General features: G+C 43.6%; 1 protein-coding gene across 1 annotated transcript in view; it reads left to right on the top strand.

Annotated features, from left to right (window-relative positions):
* CIR1 (corepressor interacting with RBPJ, CIR1) overlaps positions 1-5,947 on the top strand; it is a 43,146-nt gene extending 37,199 nt beyond the window's left edge. The window contains exons 8-10 of the mRNA XM_032355980.1: positions 1,132-1,238; positions 3,020-3,105; positions 4,907-5,947. Of these exons, the coding sequence (XP_032211871.1) occupies positions 1,132-1,238; positions 3,020-3,105; positions 4,907-5,648 (935 nt within the window). The 3' untranslated portion in view covers positions 5,649-5,947. The remainder of the gene's footprint in view (positions 1-1,131; positions 1,239-3,019; positions 3,106-4,906) is intronic.
* Positions 5,948-14,809: the final 8,862 nt, after the last annotated feature.

Below are 14,809 nucleotides of genomic sequence, written 5' to 3'. Positions count from 1 at the left end.
GATAAATAAAATCTTAAAAAAACAAAAACAAAAACCAGAGAATCTGTTTTTTGAAGTTTTTCTATTCCCTACCCCCCTTTATGAATTCCTTGTTGGCAGGAACTGCCTTATTCTTCCTTATATTCTGGATAGATTACCCAGGGTAGCTCATTTAAGACAGTATAAATAATTTAGGCTAGAAGCTTTACATGGCTTCTTGAAATGTTGTCCTTAATGTGCTACCAGCAGGGAAAACAAAATGAAATTGAAATAATATGAAAGAAAGAGGAGAGGGTCTCTCCTTCCATATGGTAAACATAATGTTTGCGGGAAGATCACAGACATTTTTAAAATCATTTTTTAATTGTATCTATCGGTCCATATTATTTATCTTTAGAATATATTATGTGACCACATAAAAAGTTATGTGAGCTTGCTTTTCAGTTTGGGATTTTGCGAAAATGGAAACAGCAGTTTGTGAAAAATATAACACACACAGACACACACCTATAGCCAGCCTAAAATTGTTTGTCACCAATCCCAAACTGATAACTAGACATTTCAGACTCTGAGTGTATATATGGGAGATTAACAGAAGTGCTTTATAGTGACTTGTAGTGTGCGTGTTGTGTGCATGCATGCATACATGTTTGGTGGTGTGTGTGTTCTGTTGATAATTAGCAACCACATGGCAGTGTATTCAGTGTTGGTGTTTGATAAATAAGGAGGAATTCTGAATTGGAAACTACAATAATAAATTGCTCAGGTACCTTTAAAAGTATCTTTTTAAAATTGAATTCTTGCTGCGAGAATAACTATTAAAGTTTAATTGCAGTTTTTTTAATCATTTTTCTTTGATTTTATACGAAAAACCGCCAAGCAGATAACATCTAAATGTAGCTTTTTCAATGTGACAAAGTTACATAAGAAGAGAATCCCCTAGCACGTAAAGAAAAATGCAATTATTTTCTATTCTGAATCTCCAGACTGCTGTTTTAGAAAATCATATCTGATTATTTGCTCAGCAGAAGATTATTGAGTTGATTTAGCTGTGATTTTACTTAACAAAGCTTCAACTGCATTCCTACTGTGGAGTCCAAAAAAGGTAGAGAGATATAAATGATACATTCAAACTGCGATTTTTGTGAACAGGGCCATCGATGCACCCCTCGGAGCTAATAGCGGAGATGAGAAACAGTGGGTTTGCACTGAAACGAAATGTACTGGGGAGAAACTTGACCGCAAATGATCCATCACAGGTAATGATCTTTTTATCAGTAAGCTGAAAATGTCTATAAATCTAAATGTGATTGCTTGTGAATTGCTACTTAATGTTTTCCAATATGCATATATCCATAGGAAAGCAAGATAGAGCAAAGAAAATGCCTAAAATGTATTTTGATTTTGATTCTTTATTATTTTAACCTAAATGAGAAATTGTTTTTAAACCTATATTTTAATAAATGAAACTGCTCCAGGTTTATGTGGATAAAATCTCTGTGAACTGGTGATGAGGTGTTTTTTTTTTTCCCTCTCTGTTAACTTAAATTAAATAGAACCAATGAGAAGTGATGTATGGAAGAAAACTCCTAAAAATTATAGAAAATATTTTAAACTTAGTTTATTAAACTGTATGTAGATCCAGAAAAATGGTTCCTGGGTTGTAGATATCCTAACCGTAAATTATTTTATTTAATGAAGAAACTGGAGCCCAGAGAAGTGATTGCCTTTGTGGCTCAGGTGGTTGTTTAGAGACAGAACTGACCCTAAAACTCAGACTCCCATTGGCATAAACTTGTGGTACTCTGAGAAGAGGCACATTACTTTCCAAACACTGCTGGGGACTATTCATATAACCTATATAATCAAATATCTATACTGTTGATACATTGGTATATACTTGATAATGTACTGTTGAATTTATAAAGGCTAAAATTGTGGATGTTTTGACCTTCTTTTAAAGTTCATGATCAGGGGCACCTGGGTGGCTCAGTTGGTTGGACAACTGCCTTCGGCTCGGGTCATGATCCTGGAGTCCCGGGATCGAGTCCCACATCGGGCTCCCAGCTCCATGGGGAGTCTGCTTCTCCCTCTGACCTTCTCCTTGCTCATGTTCTCTCTCACTGTCTCTCTCTCAAATAAATAAATAAAATCTTTAAAAAAAAAAAAAAAAAAAAAAAAAGATAAAGTTCATGATCAGGAACGCCTGGGAGTCTTAGTTAAATGTCTCCCTCAGGGGTGCCTGGGGGGCTCAGTGGGTTAAGCCTCTGCCTTCAGCTCAGGTCATGATCCCAGGACCCTGGGATCGAGTCCCACATTGGGCTCTCTGCTCAGCAGGGAACCTGCTTCCCCTTTTCTCTCTGCCTGCCTCTCTGCCTACTTGTGATCTCTGTCTGTCAAATAAATAAAATCTTAAAAAAAAAAAAAAAAGACCTAAAGCAATAAAGCTTTAAAAAAAAAAAAAAAAGAGTCTCCCTCAACTTAGGTCATGAACTCAGGGTCTTGGAATCTAGCGCCCAATAGTCTCCCTGATCAGTGGGGAGCCTGCTTTCCCTCTCCCTCTGCCACTCCCCCTGCTTGTGCTCTCCCTCTCTCTGTCAAATAAATAAATAAAATCTTTAAAAATAATAATAAGTAAATAGTAAATAAAGCTCATGATATTCTTGGTTTTAACATTTCATTAAGTTAAAAATAAAATATTTAAATGCTTAAGTGTTTAAATTCAAACTCAAGAGATGGAGAGTAGGAGCCATGCTACAAATCTGTGTTTTACCTATGTTTTCTGTCTTCCTCTTCCTGATAAAGTTTGTTAATGCTGACAAAGCAGTTATCTTCACCTCTTAGTGTGCTGTGATCCTCCTTGGCAGGCAGACTACAAAAAATTTTTAGTCCCCTACCACCTACTTCCCAATCCAGGATGTCGTACTCATCTATAGTATGTCCCTAACACAAAATTTCTTATTTATAAATGTTTTCTTTCCCATCTGATAACTAATTTGTTTTGCAGTCTAGCAATTTATTGATGTCTTTGTTGATTCAGGAATATGTTGCAAGTGAAGGTGAAGAAGATCCAGAAGTCGAATTTTTAAAGTCACTGACAACCAAACAAAAGCAGAAACTTCTCAGGTAATTAAAAAGTGTATATTTAGGGGCGCCTGGGTGGCTCAGTGGGTTAAACCGCTGCCTTTGGCTCAGGTCATGATCTCAGGGTCCTGGGATCGAGTCCCGCATCGGGCTCTCTGCTCAGCAGGAAGCCTGCTTCCTCCTCTCTCTCTCTGCCTGCCTCTCTGACTACTTGTGATCTCTCTCTGTCAAATAAATAAATAAAATCTTAAAAAAAAAAAAAGTGTATATTTAGTTAATTCAACTGTTTTTTATCTTAGTATTTATCTTAGTATCATATTTAACTCTGATCCTAAGAGCTTACGAAGCTACTTTAAACCATGCATCACATCTACTGATTTGTTCTTCAGCTATACTAATACAGTTTTGTCTTTCTTTCAATAATATGAAAATGAGTATAAGATTATTATACTCAGATTATGGCACAAAATCATTGTACTTTCTAGAACATTTAGTTTGGAAATAGCTTTATTTGTAGGCACTACTTTTCATAGTAGATTTTTATGTATCTTTGCACAGTTTGTTCCCATAAAACACTGTGAGCCATGTGTTATTCTTTTTGTAAGATTTTATGAGGAATGCTGAAAAATGTTTAAACTTAAGGTAAATATGAAATTAAACAGACTACCTCTGGATTAAAGAATCCAAGAAATGTTTGCTGAGTCCAATAGAGGGAGCTCATGATGTTTCAGCTTGTGGATTTTGAGAATGGCTGGACAGACCTCTCAGTGAAGACATTTTTATTTCAGAGTAACTCAAACACACAAACAAGTTACTCTTCTCGGAATGTGAAATACTCTTTAGAAATTCAGAATGCCTTAATAAAATTGTCTTAATTTTTTTTTTAAGATTTTATGTATTTATTTGACAGAGACACAGCAAGAGAGGGAACACAGGCAGGGGGAATGGGAGAGGGAGAAGCAGGCTTCCTGCTGAGCCCAGAGCCCAATGCAGGGCTCGATTCCAGGACCCTGGGATCATGACCTGAGCTGAAGGCAGACACTTAACGACTCACCCACCCAGGTGCCCCTAAAATTGTCTTAATTTAATTAATTTTTAAATCTAAACAGTTGTTAAAAACTAGTGTGTGATTATATAACAAAAGAATACAAAAGAACTTGAAAGTGTATTCTTCTTTAGAATTTCTGGAGAATATGCCCTTCAGTTTTGATAATGTAATATTGATTAGTATTTCCCTACTTTAAAATAGCACATATAATGGGGCACCTGAGTGGCTCGGTAGTTAAGTGTCTGCCTTCATCTCAGGTCGTGATCTCAGAGTCCTGGGATCTAGCTCTACATTGGGCTCCCTGCTCAATGGGAAGCCTGCTTTTCCCTCTCCCACTCCCACTGCTTGTGTTCCCTCTCTCGCTATGTCTCCCTCTGTGAAAAAAAATAAATAAAATCTTAAATAATAATAATAAAAAGTAAATATCATTAATTTTCATTTGATTATAGCTACATATTTGAGTTTACATTAGCATGTAACTAATGTTATAAAGCTTCCTTGAGATAAGGATGACTTTATTTAGAGTGCTATATAATTTCAAATTCTGATTCAGTAAGAATTTTTTTTAATAGTCATTACTATTGGAGAGAGTGTAGTGAAAGAATTGGCTTAATGTATTTAATTTTATGTGTGACTTGAATAATTTAAAAGAAAATTGTCATTTAATAAAGAATCCATTTATATTTGAATACCATTTTCAGTAGTGTCAAGGAAAATATATTGTCTATTTAAAACTTTATTTTTGTCAACAAAGGACTATTTTTACATAGTATGTTACTATTTTTCCAATAACAGGAAATTGGACCGGCTTGAGAAGAAAAAAAAGAAAAAGAAAAAAGATAGAAAAAAGAAAAAGCTTCAGAAGAGCAGAAGTAAACACAAAAAACATAAAAATAGGTCCCCCTCCTCCTCTTCGTCCTCCTCCTCCCCCTCCTCCTCCTCCTCCAGTGAGACTTCAGAAAGCAGCAGTGAGAGTGACAACAAAGAAAAGAAAATACAAAAGAAGAAAAGAAAGAAAAATAAGTGTTCAGGGAATAACAACAGTGATTGTGAAGAGAAGGACAAGTCTAAGAAGAGAAAACTTCATGAAGAACTTTCTAGCAGTCACCATAACAAAGAAAAGGCCAAGGAAAAGCCTAGGTTTTTAAAACAAGAAAGTTCTAGGGAGCATAGCAAATGGAGCCATTCTGATTCTGACAAAAAGTCCAGAAGCCATAACCGGAGCCCAGAGAGGAGAGGATCTGAAAGAAATGAGAGGAGCAGCAGGAGCCAGAGCAGGGATGAGAGGGGTAGGAGAAGCAGAAGCAGAAGTCACGGTAGTTACAAGCAAAGAGAAATAAGAAAACGGTCACAGCGAAGTCCCAGTGAAGAGCGGAATGGAAGAAGGGACACCAGGAGCCATGGCACAGATGTATACAGAGGAGAAAGAGCGCACAGAGAGAGCCCAGGAGATAAGCATACTAGGGTGACACAAAGAGAACGAAGCAGAAGTAGAGAGAATAAAGAGAGACTGTATGTGACAATTACCTGGGAATAAAAAGGATCTCCACTCCCTTATTGAGTACCTGTGGCAAGGGCTAAATTATATACTCTTGTCTTTCTAATAAAAAAGCTCTGTTTTAATTTTCCATTCCAGAAAACTATCCTATCAAATACAAAACTACGCGAGTCCTATAAGAATGAACTTTGCAAAATATTTGTAAATAATCTCTTTTGGGGCTGTAAAAATATTTTCTGTTGATAAATGTTTCTTGTGCCCTGGATTAAAAACCCTGTATAACTCTGTGACATCTTCTTTGTTTTGAAACGTCATTAAAAGAATGATAGTACACTGAATGGATATAATTTAATTTTTGTTGTTTTTTTTTCTGTTCAAATATATTACTTTTTAAAATTCTAATTTACTTGAAGCAAAGCATAATCATTGTTGAAATTCTCTAGTATGAATTCAGTAGTGGATTTGATCACTGTTTCCTTAAGACGTTTAAATTCCCTTCAGGTGTTTTGTTCTATTTATGTTAGGAGGGCATATTAGTTTTCTATGCTGCCAATTACCTCAGACTTTAAACAGCACAGATGTACAGTTCTGGAGATCAGAAATCTGAAATGGATCTCACTGGGTTAAAATCAAAATGTCAGCAGGTTTGGTTCCTCCTGGAAGCTCTAGGAGGAAATCTATTTGCTTGCTTATTTCTAGCTTCTGGAGTCTGCCTGCTTTCCTTGGCTCCTGGCCCCTTCTTCCATCTTCAGGGTAAAGTTAAGTCCTCACATCTTATCACTCTGACATTTTGATATTCTGCATCTCTCTTGCACTAATTTTAAGGACCCTCATGATTAGATTGGGCCACCAGAGAAATTCCCTATGTTAAACTGATTGGTAATCCTAATTCTGTTTACAACCTTAATTCCCCTTTGCCATGTAACCTAATGTATTCACGGTTCCAGGGATGAGGATGTGTACTTCTTCTGAGGGACATTATTCTGCCTACCATCGGTGGCCTTTCTGCTACTAACACACAGCTATTAAGGATTTTACTTCTAAAGATTAAGCATTTATATAATATCATGAATGGACTATTATAAACTATTAAATATATTTCATGAGTATAGGTATCTAAGGCATATTTAAACTTAGCTGCAAGTTTTCCTTTGTGCTTCAAAGGATATGGTAAAGGAAAGTGATAAAAAAAAGATTTCTTGGGGCGTCTGGGTGGCTCAGTGGGTTAAAGACTCTGCCTTCAGCTCAGGTCATGATCCCAGAGTCCTGGGATTGAGCCCCACATGGGACTCTGCTCAGCAGGGAGCCTCCTTCCTCCTCTCTCTCTGTCTGCCTGCCTCTCTGCCTACTTGTGATCTCTGTCTGTCAAATAAATAAAATCTTAAAAAAAAAAAAAAAGATTTCTTGGTACAAATTATAAGTAACATGCAATTCTAAAAAAAATCTAAAACGTCATGGACAAAGTATTTCTATTAAGTTTCCACATTTGAAAAAAAAATCTGTTATTTAGTACAATGCAAATATTGGTTAGTTTGAAATCACTGAGGGTTGTCAGTCATAATTTTAAAAATTCATAATTTCATAAAACGTAAAATGTTTGAAAGTTAAATCACTTTATGTAGTCTGATATATATGTCTTTGTCATGTAAATGTACACAAATGTCTGGTTTAGAAGAAACGAAAGGCATAAGCAACCATTTGATTACTTAGATTTTTAAGAGAGTTTGAAGTAGGGGGAGAACTTGAATTCCATCTACAGTATTCTGTAATAACTTAACGTGCACCTCAAAGATCCCTTTCCTTCATTTAAAAAAAAGCATGCATTTGAAATGGATAAAGACTGCTAATTTACACCTTGAGTTCATTAGTGTTGCACTGATTATTTTCTATCTTATGCCTTTTTAGACTTTATAATTTTTATAATGTCAAAACCTACGAAATACTTAACTGCCTCCAAGGGTTTCTAAACCAGTACAGTGTTCATGAAGAGAAATGTTGAAATACATCCTGTAATTAAAAGTGAATTAAGGAAATACATTGTCATTTCTTACACTTTTTTCATTTGACTTTAACAAAAGTGTGATCCACTTTAACTTTCTAAGTGGCCATTAAAAAATGGTCATGAGAATTTTTTAAATTAAATCTCTGGTTTAATTATCCTTCATTGTTAAGACTGAGAAACTATCAAGTACTCCCAGTAACCCCCAATACTCTTACCCATCTAACGATGAGAAAAATTCCTGTGTGGTTATGGAAGATGTTGATTTGCTGTTTGGCTTTCAGCTTGGGTCACGGAAGGGTGCTAGACAGCCCCCCAGGGGCTAGCATTCCAATTTTGCAAACGTAAGGGAGGGATTTTCATGTAGAATCCTAAGAGCTTTAACAAGACTCATTGGTTCTGCATACTTGTATGGCATAAGGAATTGAAGGTGTTTTTTTGTTTGTTTTTTTTTTTAATGAAAAAGGTTAACACATCTAATTCTACTTTTGCTTTTGAAACACAAGGTAAAAACCAGAGATAAACACCATAATAAAAAGGATGCCTCGTTGTATGTATGGAGACTCCCCTAAGTACTGAAAGTCAAAGCATCTTCCAAGTTTAATGAATCTATGATTCAAGAACCCAAACAAGTTTTCCAACAGTGACATATATTCAAAAACCACAAGCAAAGTCTGGTTATATTTGTCATTCTTCTTAGTTTACTAGAGGAATTCTTACAAAGAAATCTGGGTATGCCTTTTTTATTTGTCCATGGGCCTGAGACTGCACTGGCCCACCCAGGAGCGGGTTCTGGGGCACTCCGCTCCTTTCCCTGGCCTGACATTTAACATAATGTAACACTAGCAAATTAATTCCTGTAGGAGGTGCTGTCGATTTACAAATGCCCAGGAAAGATCAGGTTACTAGGTTAGGACTTGTTTATTTATCTGAATGTCTATGGGGTTGGTTAGTCTCAATTTCATGCCCAAATAGGCAGAGGGGGCTGCAGCATAGTGGCAGGTCTGGCTTACCTTGAATGGTGAAGTGGGAATCTTGTCTGGAGTCAACACAGTTTTAAGCTGAAGAAAGCTTTTTATCTGAAAAGCTTGGAGAGACCCTTCTTGCTCTTCTTCCAGGAGACTGCTTGCGGATAGTGAATCCCATCAGGCCATGCTGCTGGGAGCCGGCGTTTCCCCGTTTTAATCACCGAACATTTCATGTGCTTTACATTGAAGCTTGAAGATTTCCGAATCCACCTGCGCCATCTCACTCTCCTCCCTACCTAAGGCCATCGGGCCAGGTCACTGGGCGAAGTCGCTCGGGGTGCAGTTCGGCGAGGCCGCATCCTCCACCGCCTGTGCTTAAGATCAGGGAGAAAGCTGCATTGTAGCTTCAGTAGCTCAAGGATCTTCAGGAATCTTTTTTCAGGTTTTCTTTCAGAAAACCTTGGTAGTTACCACTTCTTTTAAAAAGAAAGGCAGGCAATCTCTGCAGGCCTTGGGAAACATTCTGGGACCAGAAAGGAGATACGCTCTTTTTAAAAAAAAACTTGTGGGAAACAAGACCGAGGGAACCCTAAGGTCTTGGAAGTGCAATGGCAACTGCGAGTTCTGCCCAGGCTCCTAAAAACCGGTTCCTGCTGATAGAAAAGGAACCACATACTCCCCATCACCTCCCGCCTTCCTGCTCCCTTCACGCGGCACTTGGCATCCCTCAGACGAAGCAGTAATAACGACAGCGAGGTGCCGGGTGAAAGTCAAGAGCCGCTTGTAAGGGAAAGAAACCCACACTCCGGCCCAACCTGCCCGTGAGCCGCCTGCCCCCCAACTCGCAGACCGGGAAAACCCCGGTCCGTTCCTTGGGCTCCAAGGCCTTCCCGAGGGTGTGGAGAAATGGAGGTCCGGGGCCTCGGGTGCTGACCAGAGCGGGGCTTCCAAGGACCTCGCCATAAAGCCAAAGGAAGCAGGAAGGGGGCTGGAGTAGGGCGACGGAGTGAGTCCAGGGCTGGGGTTGCCCCTGCCCAGCCCCAGAGGCGACGTCACCCAGCAAACTGCGGCGCTTTCCTTCTAGACCTGTGTCTGGCCGCCACCTGATCGCACCTCAAACCCAAATTGAAAAGCTGAGAATTAGGGGGCGCGTGCCCTTCCTGGAAGATGCGCCTCCGGTGCCGAGAGGCCGCGGGACTCCCACCCACCAAGAGCAACGGGAAGGGGTCCGGGTTAGCGCGCAGCACCGATCCCCGCTCCCCCCACCCCCGCCCCGCCCCGCCGCACGCCCGCGGCCCTAACCCGCCCAGGAGGAATTCCCGGGCCACTGCGTCAGGCTGCCGGCCAAGCGGGCTGCGCCCTGGGGGCCGGCCGCTCCGGCCGCCGCGCGCCCTCGCCCGCCAGCTCCCGCCTAACCTCGCCCGGCCTCGGGCGCGTTTCTCCTGCGAAGGTCGGAGGGTGCCCTCGCCTTCGGTGGTTAGGGAGGCGAGCGAATTTCTCTGGTTGCTTGGCTCCACAGGTGAAGAGGGCGCTTTAGGACGCTGATGCTAATCTCTATCTCGGGGCAAAATGGGACTGTCAACTCCAGCCTGCAGTCTGCCAGCGGAAAACGGACTGGGGGAGACAACCTATCCCTTTGCTTCTCTTTTATACATGAACCACACAGAAACGGTTAGGTTTTTGTAAAACAATGCAAAATCCCTGATAGGAATCTCCAAAGGAAGACAGTGCAGGGATCTTAGAAAATCTAAAAAACTTAGGTGTTTTTCTTCCCCGGGTCTCAGAGAACAGGCCCTGGAGCACTGTGTCCCCCACGGACATTCTGAAACCTTCCCCTTAACTAGAGTTGCAAACACACTGTATATATTTATATCAATAACATATAGGGTAGGCATGTCTGTATGTATTTACCTCATACATATTTCTATAAACTCCAGCGTCTAGAAAGGGTGGGGGGTAAATAACACGGAACGGTTAAAATTATGGAGAAGGGATAATAACTGATTACTAATTTGAAAGTAAATAAACAGGTGACTTTTTCAGATCAAATTCCTCCTTGGATCGTTACAATAAATATCTCTGAAGGAAGCTCTCTATTTATGTTGTCATTGATTAATTCTTCACTACCTCATTTGATTTCGATTTAGAACGATTTGATTCTAATTTAATTAGCATGTAATTTGGATGTACATAATTACTGTAATTATGACATTCAGGTAAGGCAGCTTTAGGCTGAAAGGCAATTTCAAATTTTCTAGCAACCTACTTTGTACTGGGAAATGGACAAGGACTTTGCGCCCTGCTATCCAAGTAGTAATTAGCACATCTTTGAAATAGGCAGTGCGGCGGGGTTTGTATTAAAACAGCAAATACAAACCCAGCCGAGCTACTCGCTGCAAAGGTGGCTGCGAGTTCTCGGAAACGCACCGCTTCTCCCCCGCTGGAGATCGGGGAGCCGGGCGCCCTGGCGTCTCAACTGACTCTCGCTGTTGCGGGCGACCGCGCTTTTGCCGCCCTGGGCGCGGGATTTGGAGGTGTAGCTTTTAAGATCAAAATACAATAAAGGCGCAGGAGGAGTGGGGGCTAGAAAGGAGGGGAAGAAGCCACCGCACGACGTCTGAAGATGAGGGGTGGGGTAGTGGACGGGGAAGAGGAGGGAAAGGGGCGGCGGGGGGAGGGCGATGCACAGCCTGGAGAGAAAATTGGTCAACGCCTCCAACTGTTATCCGATTTTAGATTTGGGTTTCAAAGTGGGGAGGGGGGGAAGGCGGGGACACAAGGGGTCAGTTTCCGCCGGTGGGGAGTGCGGACCCTTCAGGAGGGGCTGGGACGAGGGGTTTCGGGGTTTCTGGCCGCCTTCGGGGACCCTGCGCTCCCCTCCAGGTCCCGGCCTGCTAGGCAGCCCGCATCTAACCGACTCTGTTGGGACGGCCTGGAGGGCGGCTGCAAGGCAAAGGAGACCCCGGCCATCCGTGGTCCGGCTGGTGAAAGCTGCGGGGTCCCTCGCTAACCTTCCCTTCAAAGGGGAGTCTAGGGACGTGGGACGGTCTGGTGGCCTGCTTTAATCAGCTTGGATCCGGTCGGTCTCGCCCAGTCCACGCGGGCGGGCCTCGCCAATCGGGAGCCCTCAGATCCCGAGTCCTTGGGCGAAGAGCGCGGGGGCCTGTGCCCACTGCGGCGCCCCCGTCCTGGGGTTCAGGTCGCGGCCGACAGAGCCCAGCGTGCTCAACTCCGAGTTGGAAGACCCTGAAGTTACCTTGAAAGGCGTATTAAATGAGACAATTCTAAGAGTTGGGCCAATCGGGGCGTTATTTTGTTTTGTTTGGATTTTCAGTTAGCATGCTCCCAAAACGACCTCCTTCCTGGAAACAGTAATACCGCCATTGCTAGGTAGGGCCCCTCAATGGCGGGGCTCGTCCCCCTCGCCTGGTACACAAACACTCGCTTTTCTCTGCTCGCTTCGCTGGGCTGCTGCTGCTCGGCGGCAAACGCCGGTCTCCCGGCGCTAATAGCGACAAGCCCGGCGGACGGCGCGGCCTTCCCGGCCCGGAGCTCTAGATGGCGCCAGCGAGCCGCTCTCGCCGAGCTCCTCTTAAGGGAATCAAGAGCGACTGTCAAACATAAAAGCAAATCAGAGTTTTCAGTTTTTTTAATGTGTTAAGAATGTTATTCCTTAAGAAAATTTGTAGCTAAATTATTCTCACTTAAAATAAACACTTAGTATACCAATTACACAAATGGGCGGGATTTATGTGAGATTTACTTCATCTGCATTTTTGTAGTGGGAGAGAGCCTTGGTGAATACAGATAATAGATGCAAATAAGATTAGAGTTAAAATAAATAAAGTTTCCATCTGAATAACAAGAAATTCAATTTTACACGACTTAGAACTATTTGACGGAATGTCCAGACACGCGGTTCAGGTGCACAATCTAATCTCGTCAAAATAACGTTGCTGTCTCTCCTTGAGGAAAGAAAAATCTTTCTCTATTTTTCCTCTTTCTCTCTTTCCTCATCAGGTAGGCTCCAGTTCATTCCACGGGGTGGGGGGGGATAGACCCCAAAAGGTAGCCGCGGGGGGAGGGTGTGCTTGGGGGCTGGGTGGGCTCAGGCCTGAGGAAGAGCTCTTCGCGCCTCTACTGCGCAGGAAGCCGTAGAACAGGAAACGCTGGGAGAAACCGGCTGAAACGAAATCGCGTTTCCCCTCAGCCGGGCCGCGCGGAACTTGGAGACCCGGTCCGTGCCCCCCAACACCCAGGCCGCGGTCCCCGCCCCACCCCGGCCTGCAGGCCGCGCCGGGGGTCTGCGCCCGGACCCCTGCCTCGGCCGCCCGCTCTTCCCGGGCCCCGGAGCCCGAGCATTCCAGGCGAACCGGAGCCCCGATGTGGCCCTGGGGAGACGCGGCCCCACCTCCGGTGCCGACCGCGCTGCTCTCGCGGCTCGCGGGCCCTCCCCTCCCACGCACGCTGTCTGCAATTTGCTCGGCCTCCGCGGTCGCCACCGCTCAGGTCAAGGCTTCCCCGCTCCCCCCAGGGGCCCCTGGCGCGGAGGGTGGGAAGGAGGGGGGGCTGGAATCTGTTTTCGCCTGCCCGTTTGGGCCCGGGGGCAGGGGCTCTGCTTCCTTCGGGTGCGGACTCCGCGAGCTCCGGTCTCCCGGCTGGACGCTCCGGCCGGGCCGCCGCCCGCGGTTCCCGGGAGCCGCGGTGATGGACGTCCGCTGACCCGCGGGGCAGAGGCAGAGCGCAGAGGCCTTGATCACTGGGCTGCGGAGGGAGCCGCGCCGCGAGCGGGACCTGCACGGCCAGGCCCTTTGATCTGCCTTTATTATCGACGAGAAACAAAGCTGCCTGGGACAGACGCCCGGGCGCCCTTATGCCTCAGGAAACCCCAGCACACTCTCACCTCGGTGCCGCCGGCCCGCGGCCCCCAAACGCGCCGGGCACGCTCTCTCGGCCTCCAGCGCCACGGCCCAAAGCCCCTGGAGCCAACGCACCCCGGCCAGCTTCTCCAGGAGACCGGGCCCGGCCCGGGCGGCGCGCGGGAGGCTGGGGGGGAGGTCCTGGATGTGAACTGTTGGAGCGGGGAGAGAAAATGGTCAAAGAGAAGAAAAACTCGAGGAAGAAGTGCGGGGTAACCGAGGCTGTGGGGACCGCGAGAACGAGGAGAGGGAAGAAGACACAGAACCTCACGCTGCAAATGCCCCTCTGGGGACCTTAGCTCCATGCTTTATCGCTACTTTGCTGCTTGGCTTTTCAGAGCAGAGTTTGCGAGAAAATATTTTGTTGGTAGTTAATAACAATAATTTATTTTTTCATCCCTAAAAATCAAACCTCCATTCAAGTTCCCAAGATGGACAGTAATTAAAAAAAAAAAAATTCCACTGGGGCTGACTTTGCTTGTGTTTCCTATTGTGTGGGGAGCCTTTCAGAAATATTTTTATTCTGTAAATATGTACTTTATTTTCTAAATTAACATTTTCGAATTGCGAAATTATCTCATTTACCAATTTTCTTTTTCGTCTCTCTCTCTCTTCTCCCTCTCTTTTAAACTGGGGCTGTTAAGTTGGTGGTCAGAAGACAAAGAGAGTGAAAATAATTTTCATTTCAATAATTGCCTTCTGGTCAATTTAACTGTGCCTTATTTTGAAAGAGACTGTCTAAATGAGATTCCTGTCCCAAATGTGTTCCCAGGCCTGATCCCAGCCTTTAATTATTCCTGAGTTTTTTTTCTTCAGAATAAGACGCCGCACTGAGTAATCACAAAGAAGTCAGAGAGCATCCTTGAACCTTTTCAGAAGCAGCGCCACTGATATTCAAATAACCTGCGAGGGCCATTTGACGGCGCGGGGACCTAGGCATTTCCAATTCACTATTTGCATAGATCAGCCGTCTTTGAAAAGGAAAGGAGCAGTTGTCTTCCATAACATTAAAAAGCCTAGTTATCAAATCAAGTGCTTAGTTTGGGGGCTTTTAAAACGTTTACATTTTATCTCAGGTTGCCCTTTACCGTTTGACATGCAAATTTGGTGCAGTTAATTTAGACAATTAAAAAGATCTTCAAGGGAGCTTTGTCACGGAGAATATTTGGAGTTTTCCCCGTGGACCAGCTGAGATAAAGTTGGCCAGAACAAATGATGTCTAGGAGATTAATTAGATATTTGATAAGACATGAATCCCTAATAAGGGAATACAAGGCACAGGGGGCTGCTGTGTGCTCTAAGTCAAAATTAATA

This window comes from Mustela erminea, chromosome 8, assembly GCF_009829155.1.
Source record: "Mustela erminea isolate mMusErm1 chromosome 8, mMusErm1.Pri, whole genome shotgun sequence".
Taxonomy (NCBI): domain Eukaryota; kingdom Metazoa; phylum Chordata; class Mammalia; order Carnivora; family Mustelidae; genus Mustela; species Mustela erminea.
Note: the sequence above shows the minus strand (reverse complement) of the source record. Positions and strands in the feature narration are given on the sequence as shown.